Below are 14,838 nucleotides of genomic sequence, written 5' to 3'. Positions count from 1 at the left end.
CTGCAAACAGGACAGGGAGGCACCCAAAGTGAAAGAGGTTTGGGAAAGCATGTGGTGCGCCTGGCAGAGGGGCACTGGGAACGGGAGTACTCCTGGGAGCAACACCAAGTGGGCCAGCCTCCAGCATTTCACTTTGAGCAGCCTGCAAGGGAGCAGATCCAAGGGCACCTCCTCCTGACTTTATCATTGGCAGACTGTGCTGAGGTTGAGCACTCATAAAGCTTCCTGAACACCATCTCAGATTTCCATCTCCCTCATGGGGGAGGGGGAAAAAGAGAAAGGGGGGACACCAGATACACTTTTTCCTACTGTATTGGAACAGCAGCAAAAAATAACCACAAAAGAAACAAAGTAAACAGCAGAGGTTTAAGTGAATTTGGAAAAGCATGTAGAAGGAGGACTTAGAATTCTAGCAAGTATAGTAAGATTCCAATCCAGCAAACATCTAGCTACATTGAATTTTCTTCCTGCCAGTAATGCCGTCCCTTACAGCTCAATATGCTTATGTGAGCAAAATATTTTAAATAAAGCTTCCAGTAAGTAGGCTGCAATGAATGGATCCAATGTATTTAAAAACCATTAAAAACCCCCAAAGCTAATAGCTGAAATACTGCTTTGCATTATTTAGGAATGCATTAAACACATGGGAAACCTCATTTTGTATAGATTTGTCATTTACATGCATCTGCTTTCCTAATATTGTTCAACATGTTTTCAGAAGGAATGATATACATCAGATACTGACAGTTACTGATATGTTTTCTAAGAATCACAGGCTGCAGTGGTCATCTGTACACAATTAGGTTTAAAATTTACAGTCTCACCAGGTCAGCACAATTTTTTTTAATTTTTTTTTTTTTTTTTTTTTTTTCAAACATTTCCTAGAAATTCTCCCTATAGAAAGACACAGGTAGGACCAAAGTAATCCTGGGTAGGGTATGTTGGCTGTTAAAGTATCTTCAATATTCAATTACTTGGTTTCAATATAATTATCATCAGAGTACCTGAAAGGCCAGGCCTTCTCTTGTCTTTCCCCACCCTGTTACACTTCAGCACAGAAGAACAGCACCACAGAAAGGGTGAGTGTAGTTGATTAGAAACCTGGATTATGCAGTAAGTTCCTAGCCCAATAAAACACATAAGCCACACTGAGTTTTCTCCATGCCAGCAGTCCCAGTTGAAGCCAACAAGATCATTCAAAAGCTAAATCTGTGTCAGAATACATCACTAGACAGGGATTTTTCATTCACTGCTCTGCAAACACTCACCAAATATTTATTTACGCAAGACACAGAGCCATATTTGGCCATAATGCAGAACACCTCATCAACTGCTTAGACATGAATGGCATGGATATAATCCCTTAAATCCTCAAAACTGTCTTACTGGGGAGCAAACTTAAACACAAAGAAAACAAGTGACAACGAGTGAGCCCACACGTGGGTTCAAAGCAGAACCTAGGTGTTCTCCCTACTGCTCAGAGCCTTTAACTGTGTGACTGTGTTACAGCAACACCACTGTGAAAAAATGCTCTTTCTGACAAACTAGGAAAAGTTTCTGTAATGCTCGCTTACCTTGCAGCCAGTCTCGAAAGTAGTGCAACCACATTTTGGGGAGCTGCCTATCCTCTTCCAACAGAACATAGGCCACGTTGCTGAAACTTCTGTGAAGTTCATAAAGTAACTGCTGGACGTTTGGATAGTCTGCTTTCTGTGTCACAATGTACATGTTGTAGAATGAAAAGTACTTGAACTGTGCAGCAATAAAGTCATATTCCCGTGTTTCCCGTGGTACAATGTCTGTGAGATCTAGTCCATCTCTTACCCGGGTAGTTCCATAAAGGCTGAGCCCAAGTAAACCCAGAAAAAGAAAAATAACCACAATCTGCAACAGAAAACAGAGATGTATTTGGTTTTAGGCTTCTAAAGGCCCTAACAATCCATAATGTCATACTACAAAGCCAAATCCAAAATTAACATCCATCAGTACTTTTAATCTTTTATTTTTCTGGTGGTTTTTTCATGCATATACATACTACAAGACTAAGATCGTTTGTTTTTCCTTGAAGGGGCTCCACATCATTGATGAGAAATTTCTATTGTAGTAAAGTTTAAAATTTCACTGTTCACAAGCTTATGCTACTAAAAGTCACCAGAACCCTCACTTGTAACATATATTTTATGTCTCTATAGCACTTGTAAGATAAAACTTATAAAATAAGAAATCAGCTGAAAATTATTAAAAACTGTTATTTCACAAGAATTGTATTTATTCCTTATACTTAAAACCATTGCTAGGATACTTTTAACTGGGCAAGGCAGAAATCTAATTTTGAAAACAGGTAAATAGTTCCCCGATTACCTTAGCTTTTGGTTTTAGGAGGAATGGAGCATAATGCTTTTCTGCAAAAGATGAGAGCGTCCACTTTGTACAGGGCTGCTCAAGGCAATGTATACTGGAGTCTGAGAATTGGGAAAGCAAATCCCTCGTCGAGCTTGTGCTTTCTGGGCTCTGGCAGCTGAGGTTATCTTGTGTCACTGTCACTGGCTGCACAGATATTTCTGAGCGAGGCTCTGCTGTGGTGTAGTACACCTGCGTGTGAGGATCGTATTCTGTGCGCAGCTGCACCGTGGACTGCATTGTAATCTGAGTTTCATGTGCAAAACTGTGGCTGCTGTACGGGGGTGGAGGACTGTAGCAAGTATTGTCATTTTCTGCGTATGCTTGAGGCTCAACCTGAATCACTCTAGTGACACACGGGCTGTAAGAAAAGAAAAAACCATCTGATCGCATTGAGACAGATCCTTATTTTAATCGGGCTAGAAAGGATAACATGCTTCCATGCTGAAGACATGGACATGTGCACACATCACTCCATTAATTACACATGCTCACCAGGGAGTTGTACAGTCTGAATGCACATGCATTCCGTGAGTTTGCATCTCTGTACTCACGCAGAGAATTAAGATATTTAGATGAAGAGGGAAATGCATGGCATAGCTAGTTATTGCATTTAGAACAAATAAAGTAACTGTTAAATAATATTTGAGCCTTCTGGATAAGATCTCAGACTTTTGGGAGGCAGGCTGAAATTATTTGGCATATACTGACTGAATATTATAAATCAGGAAAACATTAAAGTATTAATAAAAGGATTAATTTCTAGGAAGGATGGGCCACACGAAGAGACAAAACTTCAGAAGCTGAAGTATTCTCTTTATTTTAGTCTGTGAAATACCCTAACAGTTACCTAGTTTATATTAAAAAAATATAATTATCAGAGACAAGCCATCTCCTGTACATGAGAAATGACAAATGGATAATATTAAACAGTATCAGATATTTTTCACCAAATGCAAAAATCCTACAAAAATAAGAGGAATTCAGAATGTTGCCTACCTAATCAAAGCAAGCTCTCACTGGTAGCATTTCTTTACATGCAAAGGGGCTGAATTCTGATGCACATTTGGTGCAGCTTTAGGTGAGGGAATAAATAGAAGGTCTGAGGGTCCTGAATTCTTGAGAATCAGGGCTCCAAAACTCTAATACATTCAGCTGTTCTCTGGAACTATGACTGAATAAGAAATAGCTTGGGATCTACTCCCTGTTTTAACCATTCCCTCAGAGAAAAATTTAGTAAAATGTTTTCTTCCTTCTTCCTTTGACATTAAATATTAAACTATCAGCTCCTGGATGCATGTAAAAGGCTAAAATGTCCCAATGCAGATTCTCCACATCTTGGTTATGACAGTAGGAGTACATGTAGAAGTGTAGCTCCCCTTCTTCATTGCAGTCAAAAGCAAAAAACTAAGGAAGAAAAGATGTTTTGTTTCCAAGCAGCGGCTCCACTGACAACAGCAGACTCCTAGCCCCCATTACAGGTTCAGAGTTGGCTGTGTATCAGGTGAGAGTATGTTTGTACACACTTTAGAATGGCAGTATTACCATTCTGTACTACTACTGCAGCCACAAAGGACGCTTTATCAAGCATTATCCTGTAATGGTAGTGATTATTCCTTACAGTGCTATGAAAAACTCACCTAAGGGGAAGTCATTTCAGAGTTTATTTATTTAGGTTTAAAGGCATAAAAGCATAAAGATTAACACATAGTGATTTACTGTAAATCAGGCTTCTCAGTATCCTGAGTTACGTACGGCTTTCCAAGATTAGCCAGTACTGGCACTGGACACCTTGCAGTAAGTCATAACCTTCTGAAAACACTTCAAGATATTCCTAAATAGTGGATCTTTCATCTGCTTTCAGAAAGCTGTTCTCCAACAGTAAAAATGAACATATGTAGGAATGAAGGGAAAAGTGTGGGGCAAAGGGGATGTGGGGGAAGAGAGGGAGACAGATATATTTCAGCTTTTCCCTGCAGGCAGGTAAAAAACAAGGCAGCAAATGTAAGCCAGTCACTAGCAATGAAATGATAGCAATAACATGCTGACCCCACTTTAGTGAAGAACTCCCACTCCTGACAAGGAATGGATGCACTGATTGGTGACCACAGAAAGGACAAAGCTACTGCTAACTCTCACCTTGTAAAACAGCAAAATATGTCCAGTCTCCTGTCTTCCCGACGATAAAGGTCCATGCTCAGGATAGCAGGGAAAATCAGCAGAACCATGGCAAAATTGAACACCACCACAACTGCTGCCTAGAGACAATCACAGGATAGGTAATGCTGCTAAACTTCATTTAGGGCATCAGCTTTACAAAGCATAACAATCCCTTTCAATTCTCATCCCCATTTACCATTGCAATCCATCTGATGCTTTCAAGCTTTTGCCGGAGCAAACTGAGAGATATATGTTTACATTCCCATTTCATTATGGTAGGATTATTGTGGTGAATGAACTTAATTTAATACTCAACCTTGTATTATCATAATACATTCTTGCCTGGATATGTGGTGATTATTTTTTAAAGAGGAAAAACAGTCTGTTGACTTAGTTATCATATTTTTACATAAAATTCTGACATATTTAGAGTGTCAAAGCAAAATATAATGGAAGAAAACCTGAAAGTAGAACCAAAAGTCTTCCATTTATGGGATCTGAAGGGATTTAAGTACCACAATAATATTAAAGCATATTATTAATCAGAAAATAAGATCTCAGTAATTTAAAAAAAACAGATCACTTTAGTGAAATACTGCACACTTGACAGTCTTACTTAAAAGTTTAGCCAAGAAAGAGCAATATTTTGAGTTTATCAGGGATTATTTTAAAGTACAATCAAAATTAAACCAACACCACACAGAAAATATATGTATTAATATGCCTGTGTTTAACAATGAGCCAGTCTACCAAAATGAGGCTTAAATTGGAACAAGAATACTTGATTTAATTTGTAAAGCAAGTATCACATAATGAAAAAAAACAACCTCCACGCCCACCCCCTTTCAAACCATACTCCAAACCCTTTCCCACACAGAGATTCCCAGAGAATTTCCATAAACATATGTGGTGCAGCATCTATCATTATTATTGATAGCATTTATTTGTAATGCAGAATTGTTAGGAGTCCTACCCAACACAAAGAAAAGCTGGGCACTGGGAACTGGAAGACAGTTGTAAGGGTAGGAGAAACACTGGGAAAAAAAATTGTTCAGCCACCAACCAATGAAAAGAAAAAACCCTTTGAAAGCCTTATGTTTTACCCATTTGGTAACCAGCAGCTATCTCAATAGTAGCCCAGTTTCATGTTAAGCTATCTATATAAACTATCAAGTGCCTCCACCTGTAACTTCTGAAATCATGACTACTTGGGTTAATACAGCATTGAAAAAGAACAAAAGTTGGGCTACAAAAATGACCCAATATAAATGTGATGTCTTTTTTCCCCAAAGAAATACAGGGGTTCTTTTGATCTTGAGAGATCAGACCTCAAAACTAGCAGCACAAACAATGTGATATCCAAAATCCATGTTTTAAAAATTTTTTTAGTTGCTTTTCAATTAAATTACATAAATTGCTTAAATTTATCTGCAAAAATCAATGTAATAACAGCCTGTGTGATTTCCACAGTTTTTAAATAGTCAGAATATAATAAAAAGCTTAGATATTGTTTTTACTGTTCTTAAAATCACAGAATCAACTAGTTATGTAAATATTTTCTAGTAATTTCAATCACAAATATACTGCGTACAAAAGCTGGTTTTATTGGTGTTTCTCTTTCCTGGTCTCCAGCCTGCTTGAAGATTTTAGTACTGCAGGTTGTCTGCAGACATGGCTACTAAAACAGAATTTACCTGGTGCTTGAAGCCAAATTAGTATTTAGCAATCTTTGTGAGAAAAGATCCAATGATTATTTAATGATTTATAAATATTCACACAGAAAAGTATGCAAGGTCATAGCCAATACTTTAAGTGATTTGCTTTTGATCTGCTCTAGAATTAATTCCATCTGTCAGAAAAACAAATGGCTGCTGTTGAAAGAAAGGTGTTTGTTGGACTTCGTTCTTAAAACTTTGCTTTCTTTGCTGGTGCTAAATCAAAATAAGGTTGAATCACCCATATGATATGAATAATTAGTTGTGCCTAACCAAGATCTTGTATCAAGGATCAGCTAAGATTTATTGAGATTTGGAAAAAATAGCTGAGGTCTGAGTCAATAATTCTTACTCCTCTTAGCATGGCTGAAAAACTAACAGAAGTCCTCTGTTTCTGCTCTATAAACTGCAAATACTTCATGCCATATCAGCTCCCTTTCTAGACCCCAACATCCTTGAATCACCAATATTACTGAATCTGAAAACTAATACTTAACTGTGTGGTAGAGATGCCATTAAAGCTAGTTATACTGACATTTTATTTTTTTAGGAAGGACCAAAACTAATCCAACAACACACAGTAAATCTGCCTACTTACATCTCTTTTTGGAACAACTACATTTTCCACTGTGCCATCCTACTGCTGATGTACTAACTACCCTGCAAGTAAAATATTTCAAAGCAGTCTCTGTTCTGATTTTAACTTCAATAGATTCCTAGAGTTTAATATTGCACGACCTATATATTGCACACTATCTCACTCACCTTAACTCAGCATTACAAGGATTAATTGTTCTCAGCTTTCACTGAGAACTGAATAAATTCTAGTGTGAATTCTGATATGTTGTCCCATCAAAGAAACCCCACCCTCTGACTTGATAAGGAGAGGAAAGGATGAATACTGAGGAGTGATTCAGTCCCTGACACGATGCATCTGCCACTGCTGCCCTCCCAATGCCATTCATACACACAGTGCTGCGGAATAGGAAAGCACGAAAACTGAGATCCTGACAACAGCCACAGTCTGCAAAAGCAACAAGGAACGGTGGCAGCTGAGCTTCCCGAGCACAGGCAGCACCCAGGCTGAAAGCATGCTTAGGATTTCTGAGAACAGGGCATCTTCTCTCACACCTTTGGAGACTGGTGATCAAACGGGAGAGAAAAAGGCCTCAGACCTTTTCCTTGGGAAATCAACAAAAGTAAGATTAGTCCAGAAGGAATAAAATGGGGTGTACTCAAGGTGTAAAATGAAGGCATTCAGTGAAATGAGATCAGAGAGCAGTAAAAAAATTCCATTAATCAGAAAAAAATTATGTTGGTCACTTCCTGAGAAACGTGCTACGGTTTTTGCATCTTTTCATAATGCAGAGCTTAAAAATATTATTGCTGCTGCAACTGTTAATGGAGACAGAAGAATGGCAGTCTGTGCTGGAGGCAGCAAGGGAGCAGGGAGCCAGGCTGGTAGGTATGTGCTGGGGCCCCCTGAAGTATGTGCTGCTATGTGCCATTCCTGGCAGCCCACCCAAGGAGACGGGTGTGCTGTATAGCCAGAGGTGATGAACAGATGAGGAGGTCTGTCAGGAAAACTTCCACCCTACTGCTCTCTATCTGCAGCTCCCTCCTGATATAGTACAGGCTCAGATCCTCGTCCCCTGCCCCCTTTTCCCTTAGGCTTTAATTCTGCTTGTTAAATTCTCGTGTCAGGGGCAGGGAAAGGTAAATGGTGTGGATAAAGGTGGGGGACGAACCATTTCAGCAGAGTAAGACAATGGAATGAGCTTAAAAGCATACATTCTTTCCCTCCAGAAATCCACCGCTCCGACCTGGTAATGGACTTCTACATTTAGGAAAAAACTTGTCATTCTTGTGGTGAGGGAAAAAGTTATTTCTAACACTTCTTGGGAAAAGTTCCACCTCTGCTCATTAGTGGATTCACACCACTCCTCTGCTGCTAGGAAAGGAAGTTTCTGATGTAAGAAAGTAGAGGTTGTTAATTTTTTTTACCTTATCTTTTCTGGGCAGAATTTACCGTGTGACAGCCTCTGAACAGTCTGTCTTAGGAAATAATACAGACCAGAAGTAGTTAGACTCCACCATGACTTCCTTCACTTTTACACAAAACGAAGGGCTGTGTTTAAGGCATTCCTATTGTAAGCTTCAAAACTTTCACGATTTCTCCAATAACCTCTTCCTTCACCACCATTTTAAGAAACCAAATGCATCTGAAAATTCAGGAGCTACTCCTTTAGAGTCTTGAGCATGCTTAGAGATGATTCTTATGATTGAGTACTTAGGTCATATTCAGCAATCTCAAAGCCCTAAAACTGCTTAAATAATGGGCTAATAAGATCAACAAATGAAAAAAAAATTAGAACAGGAAAAGAGCTAAAACAGTCCCTACTTGTGCATGTAATTAATTTCAAAGATCTCACTTTCAAAAGAACTAAATCCCACTTTTTAATTTTGGAAAGAGCTAACCCTAACAGGCTCTTAAGACAGCATCAGACTTGAAGTGTTCGAGTTCCATAAAGTAAACAACCAACTCAGAGGTAACAATGAACTGCTTAAGCTGGCAAAATATGACAGAAGCTGAGACAGAAGAAGGCACTGGTGTGCAAAACATGAGTTTCTAACTAGAAGTTTATCTTACAGATGCAGGAAATTATTTATTCTCCCTCAGCAGCCAGGTTATTTTACCAATACTGGGCCTCAAAATTATGCAAAGGTTGACAATTACCTTGTAATGTCTTAAGAAAAGAGAATGAAGAGCAAAACAAGGTCAAGAGCAATCCTTCTTTTTCAAGACCCTCTGTTAAAAATTCATTATCTAGATAAGAAGATGGTAGTATCTCTGAAAAGTAAATGCAGCAGTATTTTATTGCTTTTTAAGTTTTGCTAGGAAACCATCAAAGACAGCAAGGACCTCTTGTTTAAACAAGTCTGAGCAAGAGGGAGAGAGAGGAAGGAAGACTGTAAATAAAGGAATACATAAATACAGACCACCCACCAAAGCTGCCATGGTTCTCTGATTCCAAGTACTGAGATCAAAGTATCACCTGATTTTGATTTTACCTGGTGAAGCTAAGCAAAGCAACTAATAGATGTTTCTTCCAAACAACAAAGGATTTCGTTTCAGTGGTTGCTAACTTTTAAGCGTATCAGTCACATATGTAGCTCTGATATCAATGAATATAAGTCTCCCACTGCTCCTCCTTTGCACATTTCACCCCTTATATATGTATACAGGGCTACTTGTGTTCCAGCAAATTACCAAGTGAGAAAAGTTTGAGTAACTCAAACCCCAATTTCTGGACACTCATGTGGGCTCCTACACATAAATTCCAAATAAATCACTGTCTTATAAAAGACATCAATGATTTTATTCTGAATAATATCAACATGTTCACACAATAATATAGTATGTTGAAATCTCATCAGAAACTTTTTGTTTGTCAGTTTGCTATGCAGACTTTATTTTAAACTTTCAGTGACTCAGTCTGCAGCACAGCAGTAGGCAAAAATAAATTACTTTAGCATATGTAAGTTAACATATGATTATACTACCAATTACAGCCTTTGTCTCCACATATGTTCCAAAGACAACCTGTCACATTCTGACATTGAAGAGTGAAAACAAGTAAAAAAAATGAGCAAAATTTGATCAGATAAGAGAGAATTAATACTGGCGGCTCACACTTAACAGCTCAGCAGTGGGATTACAACAAAATGGCCAATTTGTGTTGAATATTTCTTTATGAAATGCATTTAGACTGATGTAACTTCTGTAAAGCAGCAGTATGATGACCTCCAGCATCCTGTTAGCTGCTGAAGGTACCTGTCAAATATTTGAAACTGAGACACAGACTTAGGAGACATAAATAACTTCTTCCAGTAGAAGAACTGATATACTACCAAAAGTATTTCACATATAAAGCTTAGTCTTTACCATGCAAATGTCATGAGATGCAAAAAAAGCCAAGTGCATGGTCCTGCATTTTTACCTGGTATCCCAGTACCAGCCCAGGCTGGGAATGAACAGATGGAGAGCAGCCCTGCCCAGAAGGACTTGAGGCTGCTGGTGGGTGAGAGGCTGGACATGACCCAGCCATGGGCACTCCCAGCCCAGAAAGCCAAACGTGTCCTGGGCTGCATCCAGAGCAGCGTGGGCAGCAGGGCCAGGGAGGGGATTCTGCCCCTCTGCTCTGCTCTGGTCAGAGCCCACCTGGAACCCTGCATCCAGCTCTGGAGTCCCAGCACAGGAAGGACATGGACTGTGGGAGTGAGCCCAGAGGAGAGACGCAAGGGTGATTCGAGACATTGTGCACCTCCTCTCCTGTGATAAAAGGCTGAGAGAATTTGGATTACTCAGCCTGGAGAAGAGAAATTTCTGGAGGGACCTTACAGCAGCCTCCCAGTACCTAAAGGGGAGGCTACAAGGAGGTTGGAAAGGGGCTTTTCACAAGGGCATGTAGTGACAAAACAAGAGGAATTACTTTAAACTGAAAGAGGGTAGATTTCAATTAGATATAAGAAAGGGGCTTTTAAAAATTTGGGTAGGAAAACACTGGAACAAGTTGCCCAGAGAAATCTAGTTAAAGATGTTCCTACTCAGGGTGTAGGGGACAGGGTTGTGCTAGATGACCTTCAAAAGGTCTGGTACAACTCAAGCTATTCTGTGATTCTATAAAATAAAACAATAAAAAATCACTACCATATGATCTGTAAGAAGAGACACCTAGGTTTTGGCAAATCAGCAACACTGGTAACCATTCAAGGCTTAACATCTAGGTTTAGTTGCCACAAGCATCTGCTAAATGATAAAGAAAACCAGTGAGGCCTTTACATTCTCTATTATTCTCTATCAAATTGCCTGTTGAGAAGGAAATGTAAACAAATTATCAAGTTCAAGCCTCAGGTTTTGTATTGGCTTTTGTATTTTTCAGATTCTGTATTATTAGTAACATAATTGCAATCACAAACAGTTTACCAATTTACAGTTTAATGCAGGCATACTTAAATCTCTGAGAACAGCAATAATTGCCACATGTATCAAGAAAAATTGCAGCCCCGCTTCTTCTGAGTAACCAAGGGCTAGATGAGAATAAAAATCAATGGGGAACCAGGCCAGAGAAGAAGAAAAATAACTACTGAAATAGTACAGTGCTCTGTAGTGCCATAAATTGCTCGTGTCAGGGGAGAAACTTCCAAACCTTTCTTCAGTCTTCACTTTTAGAAGAAATCCTTCTCCAATATCATAAATATTTCATATTTATGAAGGTATATTATCACAAAAAAATACAAGAAGACAGAGGAAGGCAGAGCAAGCAATGCATGGTTCAGCACATAAAATTCACACTTTCTTTGTACCCATCCAGAACACATAATTTTTAAGTTTTCTCCAAGTTTGCTAAAATTACTGTAAGGCAGTAAAAAATAAGTATTAAAATTACAAATTCATATGTACTGCTGTCATTGTAGTTGTTAAGAGCAGCAAGTGGACAAACATGAATGACAGGATTAAATTGCTGCTGAGAAGCATTACAGTACACACCACACCGCAGCCTACCCCTCTTGACTTTGGAACACAAATCCGTCTGGGAACTTGTTTCCTCTTAGTTACATGTAGCTTGGGTTTTGTGTTCAACCCAGCTGCGGTGGGACAGAGTATTCTTTCACCTGCTACCAGGATGTGAGAGACTCTGTGTGTGAGAAGAGGGAGCAGGAGAATGGAGAGCAGACAGCAGCTGTCACTGCCCAGGTCTGTGGTGCTGCTGCAGGGAGGTTCTGGCTCAGTGAACCACAGGAGCACCAAAATCAGCCTTCAGTGCCACCATTGCACTTCCACAGGGCATCAGAGCTAACAAAACAGGGTATAAACTTACTTGCAGTGAAAACGCTCTTAAAGCCGGAATTGGAATTAGGGCGGCCATAAAGAAAGCAGTAACATTGCTGATAGATGTAAGGGCTACACTTGCTCCTGTTCGCTTCAGACATTCACCTGTTCTGTCCTGCAAAACAAAGGATGCATCTTAAAAGTCAAGTGGACAAGGTGATGTCCTGCAAATTAAGAGGTCATCCTAGAGATGTAACACGGTAGCAGTGAAAAATTGTTACAACTGAATTTTGAATATAAATTCAGAATATGCAAGAAAACTATATGCCAAGTTTACAGTTCAGTAGGACACAGATGAAGTGCTCAAGTTTTTGAGGGCAGAAAACATGACTAGAATTGAGTCTAGCTTCAGAACACAAAACTAAATGGGTACTGACAATATATCAAATACATCTGCTGTTGAGAAGGTTTTAATTTTTACCAGTGGAATCACCTGGTGTTCTCATTTTTCAGACAAAATAAGCATGTATTAACAGCATGGAGGCATAACAGACCCACACATTTTGAAAAAATATGTAACAAAACAAACAAAAAGAACTCCACCAAGTCTAGGGACCACACACAAAACCCACCAAGAAATCAAGATAAACACATGACCCTTTCCTAACCCAACAGGCTATTATGAAGCAGGCAGAGATTACAGAGTGAGGTTGCACTGCCTGCATACAAAACCAGCTGGAAAGAGCACATGGAAGATTGCTCATACAAAACAAAATCAGCAAATATACACTAGTTTTAAATGGGATGTACTTTGGATGTGAACATTTGGACAGAGACTAAAAATATTAATAAAGGATCATAAAATTGATGACACCTTAGACTTCCTATCAGCTATATGTTAAGCTTTGAAAAGTCATGGTCAATTATAAACTTCAGAAAATAAATAAAAAATAAAAAAAGGGAAAATACAGAAAATAACTCAATTTTAGGGCCATAAAAAAAAGGAAAGGTAACTGTCTTCCTTCTCTTTCCCCCCTATTTATCTCTTCTATTTATGCATTCTTTTATTCAAATAATTTTATCGTCTCATTGTCAAGGCACCTATTTGAGTTTCCTCATAGTTTGCATTAATTTTCACTGAAATTTTTGACAGAATTTGGATTATGGAAGTCTGTCTTTATGCAAATGGTTATAAATTCAAATTTTATTAGAAAATAAACCTAAGAGGCTACAAAAACAAAAAAAGGAAACAAGAATATGTACATTCAAAAACATCCTAGGACCACATGTATTACTATAATTTCCTATTTTGAAGTCTGTTTTTATGCAAATGGTTATAAATTCAAATTTCAATAGAAAATAAACCTAAGAGACTACAAAAAAAAAGAAAAAGGAAACAAGAATATGTACATTCAAAAACGTCCTAGGACCACATGTATTACTATAATTTCCTATTTTGACAGAAATAAGAATTTCTAGACCCCAGGAAAAGCTATTAAAAAAACAAAAACAACTCCACTGATTATTTCTGGATATGAGTATCTGTTCCTATATGAAACTTTGTTTTATTTTCCGGCAAATCTCCATTTTGTCATTACCTCAAAAGGAATTCTCTTATTCTGTCCTGTTTCACTAAATGCATGTGCCAGAAGGAAAACATCATCTACACCAACTCCGAGAGCAAGAAAAGGCAAAACCTTGTGGAAAAAACAAAACAAAACCCAAATATATTGTGTTATGATCTGCCATGCAGCTAGCCATTAAATGCCTAATTATAACAACTTTTACATTACACTCTACACAAATCCGAGGGTAAAATGAAAATGGAAAGGATGCAATACAGGTCTTAACTTTTATTCTTGAATGTAGCTGAGGAATTTAAAAAATACCATTAACAGGTACAAATTCTCACAAAAAGTAATTCAAGTTCTGGATAGACAAATACCTGATAATAATTCAAGTTAGATTCCACATATTTTCAGAACTTGAACATCCTGGTATATTCAGATGTAAAAACAAATCTGCAGCTCCTTAGGTACTTAGGATGCCTCCGTTTGTATTGGGACAGAAAAACCAACCAAGAATTATACAGATTACATAATACCTGTTTTTTCTTCACTATCACTTGTCATCATGATAATTTAATTTATCACAGCATAAGCTATGAAATAGGAAAATGGCACAAGTTAAAATCTAGAGCCAAAATATTTTTTCAGTACTTTATTTCTCAAAGATTCACTTGTGTTCATTCATTAACAGAGTACTTGCAATTTAGTGGCGGACTTGTGCCTTCCAAATACCTGAGTTGTGGCAGCATTAAAGGAAATTCCAATCAACGAGCACAGGCCCAATCCTGCAGCCACAGAGAGTGCAACCAACAAGACTCCTGCCAGCCCCACAGCACCCTGAGACTTGGCACAGTCCCACCGCAGCATCGTTAAACAGGCATAGGCAAGCTAAGGAGAAGAGGCAGGGAGGGGAATTTGGGGGGAAAAAACCAAAATATTAGAATGGATCCTTCTCTATCAGCTGTCTCTCCCCACCCACCTACAGATCATTACACCTTTCTTAATCAGAACAGACATGTCACAGAGGTTACAGAGTGAAACAGGTAAGAAACCTGAGGTAAAGTTTACAAACTGTAGGTTTTATTTTAAATATTTGTAAAATTCTCTGGACTACAAACTGGTAACAATAAAGTATATTTTTAAGCCTTGCTCTACTACTAAA

General features: G+C 38.4%; 2 protein-coding genes across 3 annotated transcripts in view; one reads left to right on the top strand and one right to left on the bottom strand.

The window, feature by feature from the left end:
* Positions 1-14,838, top strand: part of AOPEP (aminopeptidase O (putative)) — a 579,142-nt gene that overhangs the window by 322,456 nt on the left and 241,848 nt on the right. The window lies entirely within an intron of this gene.
* PTCH1 (patched 1) overlaps positions 1-14,838 on the bottom strand; it is a 67,999-nt gene that overhangs the window by 22,351 nt on the left and 30,810 nt on the right. For both annotated transcript variants that reach the window (XM_050986942.1, XM_050986943.1), the window contains exons 10-15: positions 14,409-14,564; positions 13,707-13,805; positions 12,158-12,283; positions 4,540-4,658; positions 2,362-2,761; positions 1,575-1,884 (exon numbers count right to left, since the gene is read on the bottom strand). In XM_050986942.1, the coding sequence (XP_050842899.1) occupies positions 1,575-1,884; positions 2,362-2,761; positions 4,540-4,658; positions 12,158-12,283; positions 13,707-13,805; positions 14,409-14,564 (1,210 nt within the window). The remainder of the gene's footprint in view (positions 1-1,574; positions 1,885-2,361; positions 2,762-4,539; positions 4,659-12,157; positions 12,284-13,706; positions 13,806-14,408; positions 14,565-14,838) is intronic.

The sequence above is a fragment of the Serinus canaria genome, chromosome Z (assembly GCF_022539315.1).
Source record: "Serinus canaria isolate serCan28SL12 chromosome Z, serCan2020, whole genome shotgun sequence".
NCBI classification, from domain to species: domain Eukaryota; kingdom Metazoa; phylum Chordata; class Aves; order Passeriformes; family Fringillidae; genus Serinus; species Serinus canaria.
Note: the sequence above shows the minus strand (reverse complement) of the source record. Positions and strands in the feature narration are given on the sequence as shown.